We start from the raw sequence: 24,565 nt of genomic DNA, 5'->3' as shown, positions 1-24,565 counted from the left end.
AGAATTTCATATATGTATATATATATATGTCATATATATATATGATTCTTAATGTTTCCATATGTGTATGTATACACATACATATATACACACACATACACACATACATGTGTATCTATACACATATACACATGAAGTATATATTTGTATTGTGCACATGTATGTATATCTGTATAAGTATATATGTACAGGTGATAATTGATATCAATATTAATAACAATATATACTCCTTCCTTCCCCAATAAATTCAGCATCTGGCTCAAAATTTCTCTCTCCCATTTTCTGCTCTGCAGCTGTTCCATTCTTCAAACTGTACCCGAGATCATGCCCGGGAAGAGCCAAGGTAACCAATGCTTCTCTTCCTGGAAGAGGATTATATCCTCATTTTTATTTTGTCATTTACTGCTTTTGCTAAGTCTACATCTTAACTCCCTGCCCCTCCCCATACCTTCTCCAACTTCCACCTCCTGCTCTTAGATTTATCATCAAATCAAATCAATTCTACCATAGCTTACAGAAGGGGAATATCAATGGATTGCCCCACTGCTCCATTCACTGTCTTTGTGACTTCTAAAACATGCTTCCCTGGCCACCATTCCCCTATATATGCCATCTTCCCTTCTTAGAAGGTAAGCTCCTTGAGCAGAGGGAATCTCTCTCCCTTAGTATAGTGATTTTCCCAGTTAGCATTTATTAATTTTCACTGCAGTGAATAGAGTGTTGATCTTGGGGTCAGGGAGACCTGTTCAAGTTGTTTAATCTGTTTCAGTTTCCTCATCTGTAAAATGGGGATAATAATAACATAGCCCTCATAGGACTGTTGTGAGGATCAAATGAGATAACATATCTACAGCATTCTGCAAACCTTAAAACATTTATACAAATGTCAGCAATTATTCTTCCACTGTCAGGACAGATGAGCTGTGATAAGACATTTCTATAAAGGGTCAAACATTTATAAACATCGTGGATAAGCGAGGCATCATATCATTTTGAATATGTAATACATTCTGAAGATGTCTGGGTGATGGTCACTACTATGTGGCTGTTGAAAGTTATCTGTTCACTCAGTATTCCATTGTTTCAAGTCCTGCTTATCCATCAGTGTTGGGGGAGGTGTCACCCTGTGCCCTGAGATTAGTCAAGCAGCCAAGTCACCCCCTGACTGTGACCTCTGTACTCCTACATGCAAGTTATCATGTTCTTGCTACCTCAGAGAGGAACTGAGATGCAAGGGGGCCCAACCTCTTTTGCTGAGAGGGACCTACCTGGATTGTCTTTAGTTCCTTATAGAAGCTGTCCCCACCTGGAACTCATCACTGATCTTCAGTGATCACCCTGTCAACATGTTACTACCCTGACAGATTCAGAATGAACTCCTTTTAATTTTCTTTGTCTTGATTTTTGCCTCATTACTTAGGGTGAAACCCCAAATGAAAGATTTTCCTTTCAACTTGCCTGTGAGCAAGTGATTTAACCTGGGGAAATGAGCACTGGCTGTGGGGTCAGAGGACCTGGGTCCAGATCTCAGCTCTGATACTTACCACCTGTGTGACCTTGAGTATGCTTAAACTACTCTGGCCCTCAGTTTCTTCATCTGTAAAATAAAGGGGTTGGACTAGATGACCTCTGAGGGTCCCCTCTAGCTCTAAATATATGATTCTGTGGAAAGCTTTCAGGTCTAAGTCCTAGGAAAATCTCTGTTAGGAATGGCCATTACCCACTGGAGAGGTATTTTTGAGGGGTGAGGCAATTGGGGTTAAGTGACTTGCCCAGGGTCACACAGCTAGTAGGTGTCAAGTGTCTGAGGCTGGGTTTGAACTCAGGTCCTCCTGAATCCAGAGCTGGTGCTTTATTCACTGCGCCACCTAGCTGCCCTCAAGAGGTATTTTTAAATTGAGGTTTACCATATTTTTCTGGACCCTAAGGAGAGTACACTTTGCTCACCTTCTACCTACTCTGCAATCCATTAACATTTAGTTACTGTGAGAATTGGAATAATGCCCCCTGCTGGGAGGAACATTGTGAGCTCTGGCCTGCGGGGAGACCAGGTGGCTTTCGTGTCCAGAAGTGACCTTTTCTGGGGCTTTAAAGGTTAGTTCTTTGGAGTCAGGAAGTGATGTTTGCTCATGGGTCATGTTGATCAAAGTTCCCAGCCAATTAGTTTGGGGCTCTGTGTGTGGATGGTCATGTTTCTGGTTTCACAGGAGATTTCAGGAAGAAGCCCAGGAGAAGGGCTCTCTTTTCACTTGGGACCTCAGTTTGAGTGGAGCAGAGATGCTGGCTCCCTGAGATAGATAGGTGAAGGAATATTGGCCTTTTTCTCTCTGACCACTAGATTCTAGTGCACCTTAATAAAAGCTTAAAAGTCTAAACTCTCGCTAAAGCTTCTAATTTAAGGCAACCACTGATTAGATTTTAGACATTCTAGATAGAATTTTAGTCCCTTACATTGCTATCCCTCATCTCCTACTTCTGGGCATTTTCATTGGCTGTCCTCCATGGCCAGAATTCTCTCCCTCCTCATTTCTATCTTCTTGCCCCCTGGCTTTCTTCAGACGCCAGGTAAAATCTCACCTTCTACAAGAAGCCTTTCCTAATCCTTCTTAATACTAGTTTCTTCTGTTATTTCCAATTTATCCTGTGTATATCTTGTTTATACATAGTTGTTTGTTTGCATGTTGTCTCTCCCATTATACCATGAGGTCCTTGAAAAGAGGAACCAGTTTTTATTTCTTGCCTTTCCTTGTCTTTCCAGTACTTATTGTAGAGGTTAGCACATAAAGGTGCTTAATAAATACTTGTTGACTATCTACCATTTTAAAAATTATGCTGGTGGCAGCTAGGTGGTGCAGTGGATAAAGCACTGGCCCTGGATTAAAGAGGACCTAAATTCAAATTGGACCTCAGATACTTGATACTTACTAGCTGTGTGACCCTGAGCAAGTCACTTAACCCTCATTGCCCCATACAAAAAACAAACAAAAAAATTATGCCATTTCTCCTTTAATAAGTGTTAGCATAATGATTCACACGTATAATTGATATCATATTGCTTGCCTTTGGAAGGAAGGGAATGTGGAACTCAAAAATTTCTTAAATGAATGTTAAAAAAATTTACATATAATTAGAAAATATTTTCATGAAACAAAAACATATTAAGAAAAAATAAGTACCAGCATAGAGGCGCTGTTGTACCAATGTAGAGACATATTATGGGAGGAGTGGAGAGGGACACAATTAGATTCTTTCTAAGACTTCCCAGGGAAAAAAAACCCCATACTTTTTACATATTATAAAGATGCACACTTCACAAATTAACAATTCCCACTTGTGATCCCAAAGTCCTTTAAACCAAAAGGTGCAAAAGGCAGAGAACACAGATAACTTTATTCATTGTTCTGGTCTTTTGGCAACTGGGGTAAGAGACAATTGGAAGCATCAACTAGGAGTCCTTAAGTTCACTTCAGCTCCTCTTGGGACCAAAGCCCTAGATACAAGTGGCATCAAGTAGAAGAGACAAGCTCACAAACTACATTCACATAGACATTGAGAGTATTGGTTATTAGTTACTTCATGCCTATGTCCAATGTGGCAGCCACCATTATAAAGCTGTGAGCTTGCTGTGTTAACTACCACAAATGTCAGCAAATAGGAACAGGTATAGAGTGAGAGGTACAGGGGTCTTGGAATATGAACAGAAAGGCTAAAGAGGTCCCCACTTTCCTATATAATTGATCTCCTGGAGTTATGCTGAGCTATCTTTCCATTGGTCCTAAAATTCATTAAGCTGTCCTGGCTCTTAGAAGTTGAAGTAAACAAAATCTGAACCTCCAGTGCCAGTCTCCATCCTTTATTAGGACAGTCGCTAAGTACTATATAAACCAAACTTAATATATAAGGGAAAACACACATGCCCAAAGACTTGAAGGAATTGACTGTATAACATTATGGAAGAAAATAACAGATTGGCCTGAGAATCTGAATCATACCAGCTCTGCACTAAGAGCAAGAGTTTGAGGAGAATTACTTAATCTACCTGGATCTCAGTTTCCTCTTCTGTAAAATAAAGCAGTTTGGGTAAATGAGCTCTATGTAGCTCTTAACATTCTATGAATTTATGAAACATAAACCAAAAATAGTAGTTCAAATTAAATGGTGGTTTGCAATGATTATACCAGGATCATAGTGACTTGATTGGGGGAGAGGGGGATGAGGCAGAGAACCCAGACCACTGATTTCATTGATGCAGAACTCCTGGTAAGAAGTTTCTACTAATGCAGATCAGCAAGTGACTATTAGCTATGGGTGCTTTGTTCCCAGTTCCAAAGTTCAAAGTAGAAACTGAGTTATTAATACCACAGAGAAACTAATATTTTAGGATTAATGCCCAGTTTCCACACTGTAGGCATCCTGTGACTGAGTGCAGGTGTCATGTACACCACCTTCTGGTTGGTTTGTAGAAAAACAATTTCATCTGTTGGAAATAGATGAAAGAAGCTGTCTGCATTCTGGGTGGTAACTATTGGTTGAGAGTTTGGGGGTTCTGCTCTAATTGGTTCCTTCAAAGCACCCCTCCCTTGTAGGATAAATGACAAATAAAGTAAAACTAAAATGGTGGGAGAGGACAGTGGAAACATTTATAAAGAAACCCTACAGAAAAAAATGGTAAAAACTAAACAAGTAAACAAAGCAAAAAAAGTCATAATATATGAATACTAGCAGGTAAAAGAATTCTAGGAAAAATCTCAAGGAGAAGGAAGAAAGGGAGGAAGGAAGGGAGAGAGGGAGGGAGGGAGGGAGGGAAAGGAGAGGAGCATTTATTAAGCACCTGCTATGTGCCAGGCACTGTGTTAAGCCCTTTACAAATATCTCATTTGATCCTCACAACAAGCCTGGGAGGTGGGTGCTATTATTAATCCCCATTTTACAGGTGAGGAAACTGAGGCAGGCAAAGGTTCAGTGACTTGCAACGGGTCACACAACTAGTAACTAAGGCTATGTTTGAACTTGGGTCTTGCTGACCTTCCTGACTCTAGGTCCAGGGTACCTAGCTTCCTCTAAACAGCTCTTAAGAATATTTTTAAAAGAGAACTGATATCTTGGATCAAGGTGGGGAATTTTAATAAAGTAGTAGATATTTTAAAAAGGAAACAGCATAGAATGCAAAAATGCAGTAATGCAATAAGAAACATAAGCTCAAAGTCAAGAGAACAAAATTGTAATTATTACAATACTTCAGATCTCCACAAAAGCAACTTTGAAAATCAAAAAAAGTAGTCTCCCCTTAGCAAAAAAAAAAAATCCAGTGACACAAGATAATTATCTTAGTGAATCCCTCCAGAACCGCTGACCATACTATACCGATTATAAGAACTCTATAATGTAGTATTTTACCTTTTAAAAAAATTAGTAACTTCCTCTGTTCACCAGCACACCTAACATATACCACTAAATATAGTGAAACTTTGTAAGGGACCCTTAGACTTCTCAGAAACAGTTTTTTAATTAGGGGGTCCTGTTTCAGTATTCCCAGGATATCCAGTATCCTAGGGCTTGACTCCAATATGATCATCCTTAGCCTTATTCTCCAACACTCAATCTCACTCAGCCCCCTCCTTCAGCTGTGCATGCTCCCAACTTCCCTCTTAGCTGGGTTTGGAGTCAGCCCTTCAGTGAAACTAAGAGAACCTAATTGGCAATCCCAAGGCAAGCAGCTTTGGGCTCTATCTATCTGTACACCAATTCCCCCACTTTACACTCCCCCACTCCTAACCCATCGCCTTGTGGCTATCAAGCACTTCTCAGATAGTAACCAGAATCCCACCTCTCCCACTTTCTTCTTGGGTGGAAAAGAATCCAACAGGATGAGCTGGCATGGATGGGTTGCGACAGATGACAAATCTCCTTACATTGTTTTTCTGTCCATTGGTACTGTATTTCCCAGCCATCCAATTTCACATTATTGTTATGAAGACATCTCTCACTCAATATCAGCTGCCAAATCTTGTCATTTCTACCTTCACAGGTCACTTTATTCACATGGCTACCACCCTAATAGAGGACTTCTATTGCAAAAGCCTCTTAATTTGTCTCCCTCTTCTGTTTCTCCTCACTCCAATTCAGATGCCAAAGTGATTTTCATTAAACCTTGTTTGACCATACCCACTCCCTTATTCAATAAACTTCAGTGGCTCCCTATTGGCTTAAAATTAAATATTTCATTTCTCTCCTTTTTAACTTTCTATTTAAATGTAAATTTTATAATTTGACTTTATTTTTAGTAGGAATGGTTTCAGTTTCATTCTTTGTATTTGTATTCCTAGAGCCCAGCCCAGTATTTGGTATATAATTGTTAGTAATTATATGATTGTTAGTACAATAGTAATGACTTACACATTTATGTGACATAGATGCTTAAAAATTACTAATAGGAGTGTGAAGACAAAAAGTCTGGAGACTACCAGATTAGGATAGTGTTCTCCAAATTTTTTTCATCATGCAAACTCAGCTGCCATTGGGGGGCGCCTGAATAAGGTTAGATTACAACTTCACCAAGAGGTTAAGGCCTGGAAAAGAAAGAACATTGGGAGCTTGTACCATCTTGGGAGGTGAAGGAGTTGGGGGGAGTGTTGAACTGTAATGGGTGAAGGATAGGTGAGGTTGAGTTGGAAATGAACTCCATGACTGGTTATCTGGGGAGTGAATATGATTGGCTGACCATATATGCCTTGGGTTCTAGCCACATTCCCAAACCCAAACTCTGGAGACTACTAGATTAGAGAACACCCAACACAAAGGTTCTGACTCAGATTTTTGAGGAGTTGCTTTTGGCCTGGAGCCAAAGCACCTTCTGCAAGCTGACTAAAATGCTATGGGTATTGTTTTGAAGGAATTTCAGAAACATTCAACAACATTTTTCTGGAAACTTGTTTCAGTGTTTAACAACCTTATGGCCAAGATTGTCCATATTTATTCTATATTCATGATGATGAGTAATTATGTCTTCACCTATTTATACTATAATAAAAGACCAAATTTCTACAATCATTTTATTGGTTATGTAAGAGTCCCCACTAATATTTACATAGTGCAAAAAAGCTGTTATTACTCCAAAATGATTAACAGAACAGTTATCCTTCATATAGCAAAGAACCAAAAATAAAATAAAATAAAATAAAAAACCTTCATGTTCTAATTCACACTAAAGTTACTAACTTTATACCAGAGTATAATAAGTTTAAAGACATTAAATTATAGATAAATGTGGCATTTCATTAGGAACTATTTAAAATAAAGGAACACACTATTACACACAACATATGAACACTTTGAAGGTGAGATGTGCCAACAGCAAGTTTTCAGTACTTGGGGATTCAAATTTCAAGTTAAACAGACATTTTGGTAGTTTCTGTGGTGTGTGGCTGGGTTGAAAACCCTAGAGTTTTTCATTATGGCTTCACTTTTCTTGTTGAGGGAAAGAAAGGGGAGGGAAGGGTTTGTAAATAAATCTCTGTTTCATTGCAATTTTTTAAAAAAATCATTAAAACCTGACCCATATTTTAAATAGATTAAGCTAATATTCTGATGAGTTGGCACAACTTATAGTAAATACTTAAAATGACAGTTTTTAAAGCAAACAGCAGCTTTTCAAACAGTAATACTCTGTATACATATATTTAAAGTAACATTGTATTAAATTTAAATTTTATGTTAAAGAAATTAACTCGATCATGTGTAGCTCATCACCCATTTGCACATAACATTTCCCACTCCTCCCCATCCCACCCCAGCTTATGTTAAGAAATCAGACAAGTGCATTATTCTGACATGAACATTTTTTTGAATATTTAATTAACAAACTACATGAATTACCTTTTGACTAAATTTCTTTCCCAAGTATTGGAGGCATATAAAATACCATTTTTTTTCTGTAAAAATGACCTCCAGTCAGCTCCTTTAAAAACTATCCTTCCAACTATATCCTCATATTATTTTCTCCATATTTAGCCAAAAGAAATATATTACAGGATTTACAAATGGTTTAAACTAAAAATTAATACTAATATGAACATTTTTATGAGTAGTTATCTTCACAGCAAACAAAGCTATGGTCAAGAAAATCTGTTTTGGGGAGTGTAATAACCCACATAGTAAATCATATACCTATATATTGAAATAGAAATATAACATTTCAAATAATCCCAATAAAATAACCTATCCAAAAATTAGAAAAAAGCTATGCTTTGAGTGTTAACAGAATCATAATTCCACTATCATGAATTTTCTTCCTTGTTCTCCAAACTTCACCCAAAAAACTCCTAATTTTTGGATACTAGACGACCTTCTCCGCATACTGTAGTTATTATAATTATAACATTATTATAATTTATCAAAAGGAAACAAGTCCTAAGCACATTATTAATACTTAAGCATACTCTCTCAGCATGGTAGCACATCCTTTGCCAAATTTTGGTTTAGCCTCTAGAGGTGATCTCTTATTATAAAAAGGCCATGGTCCCTTGGGGTGTGTTGGCAGAATGGGTACCACAATTGTGAGAGGATCTATTGCACACATTATAGAACACTTCAGAAATCTATAGCAAAATTACAAGTAATTGGTGGTCTGAGGATTACCCGAACTTTTCCTGTATACAAAGTCAAAAAACTTTAAAATGACAATTCAAGTTCAGAAAAGATATATAAAATATAAGAAACCACTGGAATATCATTATTTCAAGATCAAGAGTTATCTGAATCACTGACACTGACTAATCAAAGAAAATATACATCATGGAAAGTACTGAAATCTTTAAATTCACTTTTTGAGGGGAGGAAAGATTGTCAGTAGTTCAAAACCTCTATCATTTCCTATATTGGCGAACATTTCTATATGTGTAGAGACAGTAAGATCTGCCGTATAACTGTCCATGATTACAATTTAAGAGGCATCATTCCTTACATACTGCATTCTTTAAATGCCCATTATTTGGTGCCCAGGAAATCTATTGGGGAACAAAAGAAAAAGACAATACTGTTCCCCCTTCATACAGTAACAAGGTTAAAAGATTATCAGTATTTTCTAAACATCTATGTCTCTCAATTATGAGTATTTTATACAATCCACAAATTTTCTGTGGGTCTCAAACACTCATTAGCATCTCAAAGAAGGCTAACATTAATCATTAACCCTTGAATGTTCCAAGAACTAAAATGTCAACACTGTAAAATACCAAAACTAATACAGTAGTTCCAATGAGTTAAATAAATATTCTGCCCAATTCTCCTCTTCTGGCTCTGTGAGGCACAACCTGCCAGGTAGTAGTGTGGCAAGGAGAGAACTCTATTTCTTCCCATCCCTAGATTTCATGTTTGAACCAGTCTTATTGCCTAGGAAGTGAGAGCTGGTGAGCGAGAAGTTGATTTGGTTTTGTGTAAGAGGTGGAGACGGGATGGTCTGATTCTCCAACCATCACAAACCTGAAATGGTTCACAAGAGCCTGTTAAGTGTCTGACTGGAGGTGGAGAATTGAGCTCATTAAGTTGAACTCCTCAAAGCAGGTAGTTTCTGTGCACACATTGCTAAAGAAGGGCAGTGACATGAATTCTTTTTTAAGTGATCAAGGAGTAAATATACAGTACATACAACTGCTTACTCTGAATCATCACCTGCTAAATTTCACTACAACTATGACAGCTTCCTCTCTTCTTTTTATATTTGCTCTTCTGAGCTTTAAGTCACCAGGATACCTGTTGCAGTTCTGTAAATGCCTTATCTCTCCTCTACATTAGTAGCTATCGTCTTCCTTCTTTATTATGCAGGAGATATATCACTAGGCTAGTGCAACTCACATGCAAAGATTTCATTCTACACAAGATCTTATGTGCCAAACCAGATCCTTAACTCAAGTCAAGAGGGTCAAGATCCAGAAGCATGCAAGATAATATCAGCATCTATCAACATCCAAGCCTTGCCTCTGAATACTTACATCAAGCGCTTCAGTTATACAGTTACACTTAACTATTAAATATTTACCTGTCAAAACATGCCAAATTCTGTATAATATAGATCATGTACAACAGCATTCCTGAGGTAAGTGAGTAAAAAACAAATATCAGAATGAGGGTGATCATGGTTTACATTTCCATAATTGTAGAAAATTAGTATTAGCTGTGACAAGCACAGACTATCATTGGTCACCATGGTTTAAGTTTCCTCCTCTATCATAAAAGTAAAAGAGGTATTATTTTATCTCATTACAATCTGCATCTTTCTCAATGGATGGATGGCCTTTGAAATAAGCTTCCAAAGGCCAAATAACAGCTTCATCAAACTTAGCATGAAACGCTTTCCACACCAGTCAGTCATCCTCTTCCTTTCTATCTGTTTTTGAAGCCTTATTCCCACTTTTTTTATAGCAGCCAGAAAAGTGCCCCCCCACAATGCTTTCATTATAACAATATGGGCAGAGAAATTAAAATTACAGTGGGATACTCTGGATGAAAACACTGGCAAACTGTTGTTGATCTTAAAACTTGTATCTTCTGCTTTCAAAATATGAGCCTAAGTAGGCATTTTAAAATTATTTCCCTTAAAACTTGTCTTTTAACATTAGTTTCTGTCACAAAAAAAAAACTAGAACTTATCTGCCAAAATTTTCATATAGCTCTTAGAAATACATTTTGATGTTAATTAAAAGCTAAGCTACAGATCATAATGAAACAAGTAACAAAGACAACTACAAAAATATTTCTGTTGGGAATTAAATACACTTATTAAACATTTAACAGTGCAAAATGTTGAGATGAAGCATCAAAGGTAATGGCTGCAACCCTTACAGTTAATTTTATATTTATATATTATATACACACATATATGTTTTTTTGAAATTTCCTGAGTTATACATTTTCATGTTGTAATAGAATCAGAACGCTCTTTATTAAGAGAACTGCAGCTGTTGGGTTTCTCTTGGACATTGTTTGCTTGTTTATCAGCTGTCCATTCCTCACTGTCAGTTACTGGATCTGTCTGCTCTGGAACCTCTATTTCCTCTTCTCCACTTTGTTCCGTATTGTCTTCCTCTGTTCCATTAAGAGTTTTCCCAAGCTGAAGGGTTTCCATAGTTCTCTGGGTTTCTGAGACCCATGATTCAATTCTACTGTTGAGCTGTACTTCTACAGATATGGGTTCATGGGGGTAATCTTCATCATCATCCTCCTCTTCATCCTCTTCTTCCTCGAGCATCCCCGGTACAAGAGTACTTGTGGTACTAGTGATAGAAGAATTCAAAATATCTCGACAGCTCCCATCCAAAGACCCCGTCTCTGTACTCTGCTGTGATGCCCATTCCAGGTCATCTGGTTTCACTTCCTCTTTGTCACTCATTGTACATTTCCCAGGGTTTGTAGTTGAGGCAATGCTGCCGGTGGTCACTGAGGGGAGCTGCTTATTAATAGGAGCCTTGTCATTTGGAACTTTATTGGATGTTTCAGGTACAATGGCCTTATATGATGCATCTCTCTCATTTTCAGATGTTTCCAGTCCATCTGAGGTTTCCACCATGTTTCTCCAATTTGTTTCTGTAAGTAGCAAAAGAGATATTTTCATCAGGAGGTTATTTCAAAGCTTGCCAACCCTCTAGAACCCTAAGTAAGGAACGGGAACTGAATAAATTAAGGGAAGTGCTGGCTCAGATAGTAGAAATCAAGAATTTTAGAGTTTCAAGGATTTCAGCAGGCATCCAGTCCAACCTATACCCAGATGGAATCCCCGCTCTAAGATATCCATCACATAGTCTCATCCATCCAGCCTCTGCTTAAGAACTCCAAGGAAGAACCCGCCACCAAAGTTGCCCTTTCTACCTTGGGGCAGCTCTTAATTGGGAGGAGATTTTTTTTCCTGACACAGAGCCTAGAAGTGGTCTCTACCTTACCACTCACTAAAGCCTGATCCATCTGTATCACAGGCTTTCACATATCTGAGTACAGCGATCACATCCTCTCGGTGGATTCTCTTTTTTAGGATAAACATCTGAGCTTCCATCAACTAATCTCCATATGATGTGAACTGAAGGCCCTTCCCTATCCTGGATCCCTTCCTCTGCAGTTTATCAGTGTCCTTCTTAAATGCGGAGTGCAGAACTGAACACAATACTCCAGATGTAGCATAATCAGAACAAAATACAACAGGCCTATCACCTCCTCATTCCTAGAAGCTTTGCTCATGCTCATAAGCCATTGCTGACATAATGGCAAGATGCCATCAACTTTTTTGTTTTGTTTTGTTTTGTTTTTGTGGAGCAATGGGGGTTAAGTGACTTGCCCAGGGTCACACAGCTAGTAAGTATCAAGTGTCTGAGGCCGGATTTGAACTCAGGTACTCCTGAATCCAGGGCCGGTGCTTTATCCACTGCACCACCTAGCTGCCCCTGCCATCAACTTTTTTGGCTGCCACATTACACTGTCGACTCATCCTGACCATGTCTTCCCCATCTTTTATTTGTGAAGTTGATTTCTGAACCCAATTACCTACTGAATTTCATCTTTTTCGATTCAGCCCAATGTTCTAAACCTGTTGAAATTTATCTAAGGATAGGGATGGTTGTCTCTGTATCCTCATTGCCTAACACATACTAAGTGCTTACTAAAGGCTTGTTGACTGACCAAAAGGCTCCCTGACCTGGCTCCCATCTGTCTCATTTCATATCACTCCCTTCTATAGCGCTTCCTTTCCAGTGAAAAAATCTTGGCTATTCCTTGAACTCATCATTTTAGCACCTTTCTCTGTGCCTGGAAGTTCCCCCTCATCTCCAGTCTTAGCATCCCTAGTTTCCTTCACAATTCAGCTAAATTACCAGTTACTATTTGAAGCCTTTCCTGACTGCTCCTCCTCTGTTGTTAATGCTGTCTTTCTCTTCAAATTATCTTGTCTTTATTTAACTGTGTGCATAGTGTATCACTCCCCAATCCCAGCCCAGGAGTAAGTAAACTCCTTTTAAGTTTATTTAGAAATAAGGTGTATCCTACACCTTGGGCAGCAAAGAAGAAGGCAAGTCATAGTATATCCAGAGTAGTTGAGACATAGGGGAACAGAACTGATGATCATGCTAACTCCAGGGTAGACTATGAAAATTAAGAACAAGAGAGACAGAGTAGCAAGCAATGGAGTCTGAAGCCCCAATCTGTTTGGGCCCTTCCCTCCAAGAAGTATTTAGTCAACATCAGTTATGTGCTTAGGACTATTGTTAGGCACTGTGGATGAGAGAAGACAAGACCTTTGCCTTCAAAGAGTTTATAAGCTAACCAGGAAGATAAGACAAATATACATGAAACAAGTAAAAGCAATTTAAAGTGTTAATATGTGCAGTGAGAAGCAGCATGGTCTAGTAGATAGATGACTGGCTTTGGACTCATAAGGCCTGAGTTATACTCTTGCCTCTGATACATATTAGCTGTATCAACATGAACAAGTCATTTTTCCTCTAATTGTCCCAGGCACTATTTTTTGTTTTGTTTTGTTTTTAAATTAATAAAGTATTTTATTTTTTTTCCGTTACATGTAAAGATAGTTCTCAACCTTTGTTTATACAAGTTTTACAATTTCAGATTTTTCTCCCTCCCTCCTCCCCTAGACAGCAGGTAATCTGATATAGGTTAGAGAGAGAGAGAGAGAGAGAGAGAGAGAGAGAGAGAGATACACATAATAACATTCATCCTATTTCTGCATTAGTCATGTTATAAGAGAAAAAAATCAGAGCAATGATGGAAAACCTCAAAATAGAAAAAAAAAAAAAACAACAGCATCAAAAACAAAAGAAATAGTATGGTTCATTTAGCATCTATACTCCGCAGTTCTTTTTTTTTTTTCCCCTGGATTTGGAGATCCTCTTCCATCACGAGTTCCCTGGAACTCTTCTGTGCCATTGCATTGGTGAGAAGAATATAGTTCATCACAGTAGATCAACACTCAATGTTGATGTTACTGTGTACAATGTTCTTCTAGTTCTGCTCATCTCACTCATCATCAGCCCAGGCAAGACCCTCCAGGTTTCTCTGAACTCCTCCTGCTCATCGTTTCTTATAGCACAATAGTATTCCATTGTATTCATATACCACAACTTGTCCAGCCATTCCCCAATTGATGGGCACCCCCTCAACTTCCAATTCTTTGCCACCACGTAAAGAGCAGCTATAAATATTTTTGTACATGTGGGTCCCTTTCCCCCTTCCATGATCTCTTTGGGGAAAAGACCCAAAAGTGGTATTGCTGGGTCAAAGGGTATGCACAGCTTTATAGCCCTTTGGGCATAATTCCAAATTGCTCTCCAGAATGGTTGGATCAGTTCACAGCTCCACCAACAATGGATTAGTGTTCCAATTTTCCCACAGCTTCTCCAACATTTATTATTTCCCTTTTTTGTCATTTTAGCCAATCTGATAGGTGTCAGGTGGTACCTCAGAGTTTTTTTTATTTGCATCTCTCTAATCATTAGAGATTTAGAGCATTTTTTCATATGGGAATAGATAGCTTTGGTTTCTTCATCAGAAAACTGCCCAGGCACTATTTTAAGACTAGTTCCTGATCTGCATCAATGGGGGAATTTCCATATTGGGAATGCCTTAGACCAATGAAATCCTAAGCAATGGTCCCTCTTGCCCCCCAAAACATATGTAAGAGTGACTAATACATGAGGAGTCAGAGAAGAGAGTAGTAGACTAGAATAGCTAGGGATGGCTTCATAGATAAAGTGAGATTTGAGCTTGGCCTCAAAGGATGAATAAACAGGTGAAGGGAAAACCCCAGCATAGACAGGAATTAATATTTTGTATGCAAGTGATAACACTAAATTTTTTTCGAGTCTACCTTCATATATCAGGGGCTTGTCATTCCTTGTGATCCTTAGAGTTGTTCTTTGTACTCTTCCCAACTGTTATGTCTGAAGATGTACAATTCTGGCTGCTACAAGGGCCTGCATCCAATGGGTCCCACTATATACTTGGCTTTTTTTGGCCAAAGCAATACATTTTAATTTCAGCAAGTATAATTTGTTATTTTTCTCTCTCTTTACACAGGCTTGTCATTTTGCATTTTTCCCCCAGAAGCTTGACAATTTCTTATGCAAAAGGGTTTAATGTCATCTACAAACCTAGAGATTTTACTACATAAAATATTCCAGATCATTTGTGAAAATGCTAAGTAAAATCTACTTAGTACTATATCTCTAGGATTCCCACGGTTTTATACTTTCTCTATTGAGTTTATTCCTACATTTAAGTCAGCTTCTATCCTTGACACCACAATTCCTATCAATTCTACTGTACCTTAAAAATAAAAGTAATTTATGATAGAGCAAAAGATTTTTAAAACTAAATAAATCATATCCACTGGTTCCTTCTGGACCACAAGCTTACTTCCAACAACTGCTCTGGGTCGATTACTTCAGACCCAATTTCCACTTGCAGAAGCCATCATGGGTTTTTTTTTTTTAAATACAGAGGTTCTTAACTTTTTTGAATCATAGACTCTTGCAGCAAATTGGTGAAGCCTATAGTCCTTCTAATTTCATAAAAATGCTTTTAAATGCATAAAATAAAATAGGATCACAAAGGAAACCAATTATATTAAAATACAATGATAGAAACATTTTTAAAAACAAGTTTACAAGGGAGCAGCTAGGTGGCACAGTGGATTCAGGGCACTGGCCCTGGATTCAGGAGTACCTGAGTTCAAATCCAGTCTCAGACACTTGACACTTACTAGCCATGTGACCCTGAGCAAGTCACTTAACGCCCATTGCCCCGCAAAAACAAACAAAAAAAACCAACAACAACAACAAAAAAAAACCAAGTTCACAAAATCCCAGGTTAAGAACAACTGCTCTAAAAGGTTTATTTTAGTGATCCTGCTCTTAATTTTGGATTCTAACAGCTTGGCCAATGCATGTATGATCTTCTGAGGCAACCCATTCGATTTTCAGGTGGCTCCTAACTGGCAAAAAATTTCTCCTTCCATCAGGATTGCAATTTTTATGTAATTTCTATACACTGCTCCCAATAATGCCCTCTGTAGCCAAGAAGAACAAGTCTAATCCTTCTTCCATACAATAGCTCTTCAGAAACTTGAAGGCAATTACCATATCTCCTAAACTACTACTAACAACTCTTTCAAAGAATTAACTTAGTCTTGATTATCATTGTCATCTGTGAGTACAGCTTTTGGACTGTCATCAAAAAGTGATTCCTGGTTCTCCAGCTGGCTTCTAGCCTTTGAATTTCTAGTGTTAACTCTTGTAAGATATCTGTTCACTTTTTCTTGGGACACATTTATTCTAGAATTTCAATAAGTATTTTTAGTCTCCAAATTTCCTATGGGTAATATTTTTTGGTATCATCTTTCAATTTTTTCCCCTAAAGAATATTCATGTTTTATTGTATTTCCCTTTTCTTGAATTAAAGCAATTTTCTCCAGACTTAAGATCAAAGAATTTAGAGCTAGAAAAGCCCTTGGATATCACATAAATCCAATTCCATCATTTTACTTCTACTAGGCAAGGGTTTTTTTGGTCTAATTTTCATTACTAAATATACTTTAAGAATAATAAAATTTCTGAAAATGTTCTATAAACTTTTCACTAATTAAGGCTAGCTTTCTCACTAATTTTTCTAAATAAAAGGAGTTTTCTTGGAGCTAAACTTTTATTAGATGTTTCACTCTTTTAACAGAATACTTTAAACATTGAGTACAGGAACAGTCAGAGGAGATTTGGTTCAATTAGCAAAGATTTTCTAGAGGATGTAATTCTAGAAAGAAGAAGAGAACTAAGTAGGGCATTCCAGGTCAGGAAAACAGGTCATAAAAAAGCAGGGACACACTGTATGAAATTATATGTATGAGATAAGTAGGTATGTTTGGTTAGAGAGTGAATAAGAGGGGAAAATAAGAAGATATAAATACGTCTATAGCTACAGAGAAACGAGATAGCATGCTGGATAGAAAGCCAGTTGAACCTCTGACACAGAGGGGCTATGTGACCCTGGACAAGTCATTCACTTCTCTGTGCACAGCCAAGGACTGTAAGGTGCAGAGCTGTCTCTGACAAACATTGGTAGAGAGAGTTCTCTAAATCAGAGATGTCAAACATGCTGCTCGTGGGCTGTATGTGGTCCAGAACACTCCCAAGTGCAACCGAAACCAAAATAAAATGAAGTTCTCATCTGATTTTAATGTGTTTATATATTAATTTTTAAAAGAAATAAATACATACAAGGTTTTCTAAGTCAATATGCTACCTGCAGGGATCCTTGTGTGTGGTGTCATGATCCCTGTCACTGCTGTGGACAATGCTGATTTGTGAAATTCTTTTCTATTTGGCTTCTTTAACACTTTTTTGACATGGTTCTGTTAGCTGTCTGACTCGTCCAGATTGATGTCTCCTATGACTTAACTCCCTTTACTCATTATGTCTGGGAAACTCACCTACCTATCTGTATGTAAATGATTCCTAAATCTTCATCCCCAATTCCAACTATTCAATGTGTCTCTAATTTTTTCTTCAATATACCTGAAACACAATATTCATAGAAAACCAAGATCTTCATTCTTTTGTTTCCTGTCTCCTTTTTAAGTTTTCCACCATCTTCCTAGTTCCTCGAGTTGGAAACCTCCATCATGTTAGTCTCCATTCAACTCAAGTTCGGGGCTTATATTATTACCTCATACATCAAAATTAGTGCTGCGTAATCTCACCTTTTCTCCTCAACTTTTCTTTCTTCTACTATATTCCTAAAAGAATCTGACCTGAACATTATCTTAACTGTTCTCTTGCTCCTGGACCTACAGTGGCTATACGATCAAATCTAAGCCACTCTGTTGAGCTTTCAGACATCTCTATAGGTATAAATATATACATTCTTAGGCTAAATGGGTTTTGGAAATTTCTCTTTATAAAATAAATAATTTAAAGCTAAGACTAAAACTATGCATCTATCTGATTAGTCTGACAAATTCTAAAATTCAGAAATATATTTACAAGATATCAAATCATAGTGATATTTTTCACTTAACAAAATTATTTTCTTAATATGAGTCCCAAAAAAGTTCTGAGAGCTTTCAAAAAACAAATTTCATTCATAGACAAAGATAGTTTTCTAATGATCTTTGAAGCACATCTTTGTAGAAGAGAAATAGGATAATCATAGCATTAACCAATTAAGATTATAAATCAAAAGTTTACCCTAAACACAAAGTATTCACCCGATAGTTTATAATTTGAATATCAGAGCTTCAATTTAAACTAAGCAATTAATAAACAAGAGGAAGCATAGAAGACAAGGGATAAATCAGGTAAAGAACTCTAGGAAAACCTGATATAGGAGAAAGCAATAGCACCTGGAGGAATGAAGGAAAATCTCAAGAATAAGGTAGTGCCTAATATGAACCTTGAAGGATGTTAAGAAATCTAAGCAGGGGAGTTGAGAAACCAATGCCATTAAAGGCATGAGGGGCCAATCTATGTGAATTTACAGGAGTGGGAGACAAAATTTTGAATTTGTGGGCAAGCAAATTATTCAATTGACTAGCACATAGAATTCATGAACTAGAATATTGTGGAAAAAAACTAAAGAGGAAGAAAGATTGAAACCAGACTATGGAAGGCCCTATTCCAAACAAAGGAGTTTGTATTTTACTCTAGGGGTAATAGGGAGACACACTGAAGGTTTCTGAGCAGGGGAGTTACATAATGATGAGTTCTATTTTGGACATATTAACTTAAGTCATCATCAATTGGACACCCAGTGGGAGATGTCCAGAAGGCTTACATTTTGGATTCATCTGAACAGAGATAATTGAATGCATGCAAGCAAATAAGATCACCAAAGAAAAAGCTTTGGTGGACATCCTTATGTAGGAATTTGGAGGCAGATGCTGAATGAGCAAAAGAAAACAACAAAGGATTAATCAAGACAAGTAGGAATATGATGTGGAGAGTCACAGAAGTCAAGGGAGAAGAGAGTATCTAGAAAGAGTATCATGAATAGAGTATATAATAACTCATTTCACTGTTACATTCGAGAAAAGGTTTAGGGACTTAGTCATCCAGACTAACAAGATATAGGGGAAGGGCTGTGGGGTAGAGAGGAGGAACAGAATAGTTACTGAAATAATGGAGGAAGAGGAGAAATTCATAAGAAGCTTGCAGGTCATAGGATTCATTAATTCCATGGAGAAATCAGAGAGGAGAAAGAGCAATATCTGGATGTCTAGGGAGGAAAACAAAAGTCCCCCAATAGGAAAAAAAAAAAAACAAACTAAATCAATCACTCAGCAGATCCTTGGAGTCAAGTCTCTGAAGACCACATTTCCAGAGAGAAAAAAGACATGAAATGAGATTACTGTGTTCGGGATCACACAGCTTTCAGAGGTCAGCTCCAGAACCCTAATAGTTGAATTCCTAGGAATCTTGAAGTTGTCTGATTCCTAAGACTAGTGTGGTATAGTGAACACAGCAATGGATCTGCAAAGGACTTTGGTTTGAAAGTTAGTTCTGGGAGCAGTTAGGTGGCACAGTAGATAGAGCACTGACACTGGAGTCAAGAGGACCTGAGTTCAAATGTGGTCTCAGGCACTTGACACTTACTAGCTGTGTGACCCTGGGCAAATCACTTAACCCTCCTTACTCTGTCCAAAAAAACCATTAGTTCTGCCGGTTTCTACCTGTGTGAACATGTGTAAATCACTTAACCTCTATGAACTTCAGTTTCCTCATCTTTAAAATGAGGAGGTTGAACTCAATAACCCTAAGGCTCCTTCCACCACTAGATATATGATACTATGAACTTCTGGAATTAGTTGGGTGCAATTCTAAATGATGTTGATGTCTTGAATACTTATTAAACTATGCTCCCATCTACTGATTCAATCTCAGCCCCGAATCAATTTTTTATTTTGTTTTTTTAAGTATTTTTAAGACAAATTTAACATTTTTTTAAAAATATACCATATAACTAATTTGGGGCAACTTGATTCTGATTATGAACAGAATGAAAAGAGAAAAGACTTTTAAAAACCTTTTACAGTACTTCTCCATGTTAAGGCAAATGAGTAATTTACCTCTAAAACCTGTTTTAGACAATTTAAGTTAAAATTAATAGCTACAGGGGCAGCTAGGTAGCGCAGTGGATAGAGCACTGGCCCTGGATTCAGGAGGACCTGATTTCAAATCAGGCCTCAGACACTTGACACTTACTAGCTGTGTGACCCTGGGCAAGTCACTTAACCCACATTGCCCCACCCCCACCCCCAAATTAATAGATAAAACCACTTACCATATTCCTTTTCATTTACTTCAGAGATGGGTTCAGAAATAACACTGCAAAAAGAAATTGCACTTGCTGCAGAAGGATTCCGGGAATGGCCCATGTGATGGGGTACCTTCTTAACATTCTTCAAGGCTTCCTCAGCCTGTTCTTGTTCCATTGCTGCTACCATGTCTTTATAAGCCTTCCTGGCTTCCTCAGTCAATTCTACCAACTTATTAAACAGGCTCTAAGTAGGGGAAAAGATTTTGGTTAATACTGCCTCTTGCTATGCAGTTTTATTCAAGTTAATTAAAAAACCTACATTATTTTCCCTTCTCAAACTAAGGTATACTCTGAGATAGTATATTCAAATAATAAAGTTATATTCAGTTCTGGCACATTCATGGATCAAACATCCTAATGAACCAATTCCATAAAACGTGTATTAATTTGTATATCCACATGTAAACACACACACACATATAAATACATATACATATATGTATATATCTTCTCCCTGAAAAAAATACAGATGTTAATACATATAGATTTTCACATACACAAAAACATGTGCACATACACTAAGCCATGAATAACCTGAAAAATATCTCCATATTAAAAAAGGACAGATATTGGTTAAAGGATTGATAGTTTCCTAACCATAAGGTTACATGGGTATAAAAACCAGTGAGCAGGAAAAAAGGTGGTGACATTATGGAAAGGTAGATAGGTGGTTAAGTAGGGGACAGTAAGTAAAAAGTAGGAAAACTGATAAAGTAAACATCCTAAGAGTACTTTATAGTAATTTTTATAAACATTCTTATGAATAATTGATTATGCAATAAACATTCCCTTAAATTTCTAATAAAACAAAAAACAGTAAGGTGAGAAAGGCTGAATAACTTGTCTATAATTTATAAGTTATTAATTATTTACTGAGTGCCTACTGTGAGCAAGGTGCTACCCCCAAACTCCCCAATTAGGTGTACTACCAAGGATACTGGCAAGTACAAGGATATAGATAGAGAGATAGATATATATAGAGAGAGACAGAGACAGAGACAGATATACACACACACACACACACACACACACACACACACACACACACACCCCTCTATTGGAGATAATCTCAGAGGGAAGGCACAAAAGCATTAAGGGGGATAAAGAAATACTTCTTGGGGCAGCTAGGTGGTGCAGTGGATAGAGCACCGGCCCTGGAGTCAGGAGTACCTGAGTTCAAATCCGGCCTCAGACACTTAACACTTACTAGCTGTGTGACCCTGGGCAAGTCACTTAACCCCAATTGCCTCACTAAAAAAATTAAAAAATGAAATAAATAAATGAAATAAGGCTAGAAATATAAGTTGAAGATATATTGTGAAGGGCCTCTTGTGTCTGAGTAAAAAATTTGTATTTTATTTAACAGGCAAGGAAACTTCTGTCTAAGATAGCTGCCTGAATAGGAGACAGACAGGCTGGCTTCCATGTATCTACTCCAGAAAATTTTTTTTTAATTAAAAAAATGGAAAAAAAATGGAAAATTCACATCAGACTGAATAAAGATCATAAGAAATTGTACTAAGTGACCTCTTCCACCACAGAACTGAAGAAAAAATCAGCCAGAGGCACAAATGGAGAGAGGGCCCATCAGCAAAGTCAGCTCCAATTCAGAGTAGCCTTCAGTCTGACAAGAGACAGACCTAGGGCATGTAGGGCCTTCAAGCCTCAGTGTTCAAAGGCAGGGCAAAGGTCTCCTCTGAAAAAGCTCCAGGGTAGGGACTTTGGGAGCCCAAGGAAGTAGCAGCAGGTAGCAACCAGAAGCACCCTGGTGCCTTAGCATTTAAATCAGTGTCAAGATACTATTAGGTACTATGAAAAATACCAGTGAACAACCTTCTGGTGTTGATTTATTTTCCCAAGGATGCTTTTCTACTGGGAAAAGAATGCACTGACCAGTTGACAAGGATTCTAGGCTACTTGGCAAACATATTTCTTATTTCAAATTGATTGCTACTTACAAATCAGTTGCTTTAGTAGGTTCACCATAAGTAGTCAGCTAGTCTTTTTCTCTAAAGCCACCTTAACTACAAAAAATTCAATATACTGAAATAAATTAATCACACACAAAGACTTGAAACGTAATATCCTCTGAATATATGAATTGACTACTATGATAACTGCCTGACAAGAAAGATACATTATAGCAACTAACTTGAAATGACCTAAAATAATAATACTGCTTTCCAAAATATTATAGACTTAGGGGAAGGAAAAGGAATAAGCATTTAAATAGTGCCTATTACATACCAAGTGTTTTTTTAAAAACAAATATTATCCTCACAACAACCCTGCAAGACACCTGCTATTATTATCCCCATTTTACAACTGAGGAAATTGAAGGAAACAGAGGATAAGTGACTTGCTAAGTCACACAGCTAATGTGTCTGAGGTGAAATTTGAACTTAGGTCCTTCTAACTCCAGACCCAGTGCTCCACCCACTGTACCACCAGCTGCTTCTACAGGGGTAGATCTAGTCTACTCATTGCTGTGAATGGATTTATTCTCAATAAAAATGCTCTCAAGATTGGCTGGGGGGGGGGGGTAGAAGGGGGGCCAGTTGAGAAATATAATAGTAACTCAGGCATTTTCTATTCACTAATCATATATCAATTCATCTTTTCAAACACTTAAATTACATTGGCATGTGCCTCCAAAATGTAATGTACAACTGTGTATCTTCTGAATTCTTATTACCTCAGCACCACAGTAGTTGAATATTCCCACAACACTGACAGGCACCAGCTTGTTTACACAGCGGCCTAGAGCTTTCCGTCCAAGTGCAAAGACAAAAGGGATTTCTTGTTCCCGCGCCATAGCTATAACATTATAAAGTGCCTCATCTAGGCCACCTGGAGAAAAAAGTCAAGTTTGCAAGTTTTAAGTAATTTTATTACCTAAACAGCTAATACTCCACTTCTAATACTTCATATATTCTAAACTGAGCTAATATTCCATTTTGTAAAGTGAAAAAAGTAGTTTAAATGTCTCTAAATTCCTATAGTATATACCATAAAATCTCACATCAATAGCATTACCTTCTATTCTACATCTTTTCCGTGTGTGTATGTATGTGTATGTATATGTGTGTATGTATGTGTATGTATATGTGTGTATGTATGTGTATGTATATGTGTGTATATATATGTATGTGTGTGTGTGTGTGTGTGTATCTATATATCTTGTTTCCTCAACTAAACGGTAAGCTTCTCAAAGGTAGGATTTTTTCTTCTATGTCTTTCGTAAGTATTTTTTGCCTAACAAAGTGCCTGAGAGAGTTGAATAAACTTCAAATCAACAAGCATTTAACTTTTCGTAATAAACTACAAATTACTTTGCTGTTATAGACAAATATTCCTTTTCTCTCATTCTCAGCTTAATTAATTAGCACACTACACAGTAATAAAGAAAATGAAAGACAAATATTTTCAATATGTTACCTTTAGGCTCCAATCTATTCCATTTAGGCAAAAGGAAACTAATGGTATTTCTCTGCTCTTTGAGCAAACAACATATATAAAAACAGCAGAAGTGCATGTGTTCCATACACTATAAATTTGTAACAATAGATGTCATAGTACTAAACCTTTACCAATGACTTTAAGGGGAGCACTCCTTCTGTTCCTTTTGGCAAAAAGAATATGAAAGAGAAGAAACAGAAGTATTAAAAAAGCAGATGGCTCCAAATGGACACTAGCTACAGTTCTAATATTTATGATCTTAAGATGGTTGAGCAAATATGTATATCCTTATTAACAAAAATTAGTTATCTTCTTTGAAATGCAAGCTCCAAATTTTAATTAAATATCCAGGTTTTGAAAGACTCATTTCTCTCTTCAATATTTTTAACATAATATCAATGGAGAAATAGCTACATCTTCCTCCACTGTATAACACACTATGTAAGTTAAATAATCACACTACAGTCATATATATACATCTATACCTAGGCACTTCATTATGTAGGCAAACCACATTCCTACCTTTTGACTGTATTTTTTCACAATTGGGAGAAATAATAACACACTTGATCTTGTTTAACTTCATATGCTTAGTAACTTCCCGAAGGCCCATAACTAGACGTCTTCTTGCTTTTGCTCTTACAGGATCCTTTTGGTAAATGCGCTCCTGAAAACTAACAAGCTCTTGAAGAAGCAGAGTCACACATTCATCAATTTCTTTACAGAGAACCTGATTACAGTACCT

General features: G+C 37.3%; 1 protein-coding gene and 1 long non-coding RNA gene across 3 annotated transcripts in view; one reads left to right on the top strand and one right to left on the bottom strand.

The window, feature by feature from the left end:
* Positions 1 to 293: 293 nt before the first annotated feature.
* LOC122743831 lies at positions 294 to 24,565 on the top strand. The gene is made up of 3 exons (XR_006355028.1): positions 294 to 343; positions 11,533 to 11,582; positions 24,466 to 24,565. It is a non-coding gene; the product is annotated as an uncharacterized LOC122743831 (long non-coding RNA).
* The window catches only part of SECISBP2L (SECIS binding protein 2 like), a 67,169-nt gene continuing 49,642 nt past the window's right edge, over positions 7,039 to 24,565 (bottom strand). For both annotated transcript variants that reach the window (XM_043989020.1, XM_043989019.1), the window contains 4 exons: positions 24,343 to 24,563; positions 23,057 to 23,211; positions 20,326 to 20,545; positions 7,039 to 11,580 (listed from right to left, as the gene is read on the bottom strand). In XM_043989020.1, coding sequence (XP_043844955.1) covers positions 10,910 to 11,580; positions 20,326 to 20,545; positions 23,057 to 23,211; positions 24,343 to 24,563 — 1,267 coding nt within the window. In that variant the 3' untranslated portion in view covers positions 7,039 to 10,909. The remainder of the gene's footprint in view (positions 11,581 to 20,325; positions 20,546 to 23,056; positions 23,212 to 24,342; positions 24,564 to 24,565) is intronic.

The sequence above is a fragment of the Dromiciops gliroides genome, chromosome 2 (genome assembly GCF_019393635.1).
Source record: "Dromiciops gliroides isolate mDroGli1 chromosome 2, mDroGli1.pri, whole genome shotgun sequence".
Taxonomy (NCBI): Eukaryota; Metazoa; Chordata; class Mammalia; order Microbiotheria; family Microbiotheriidae; genus Dromiciops; species Dromiciops gliroides.
The sequence above is the reverse complement of the archived record's forward strand: the minus strand, read 5'-3'. Positions and strand labels throughout refer to the sequence as shown.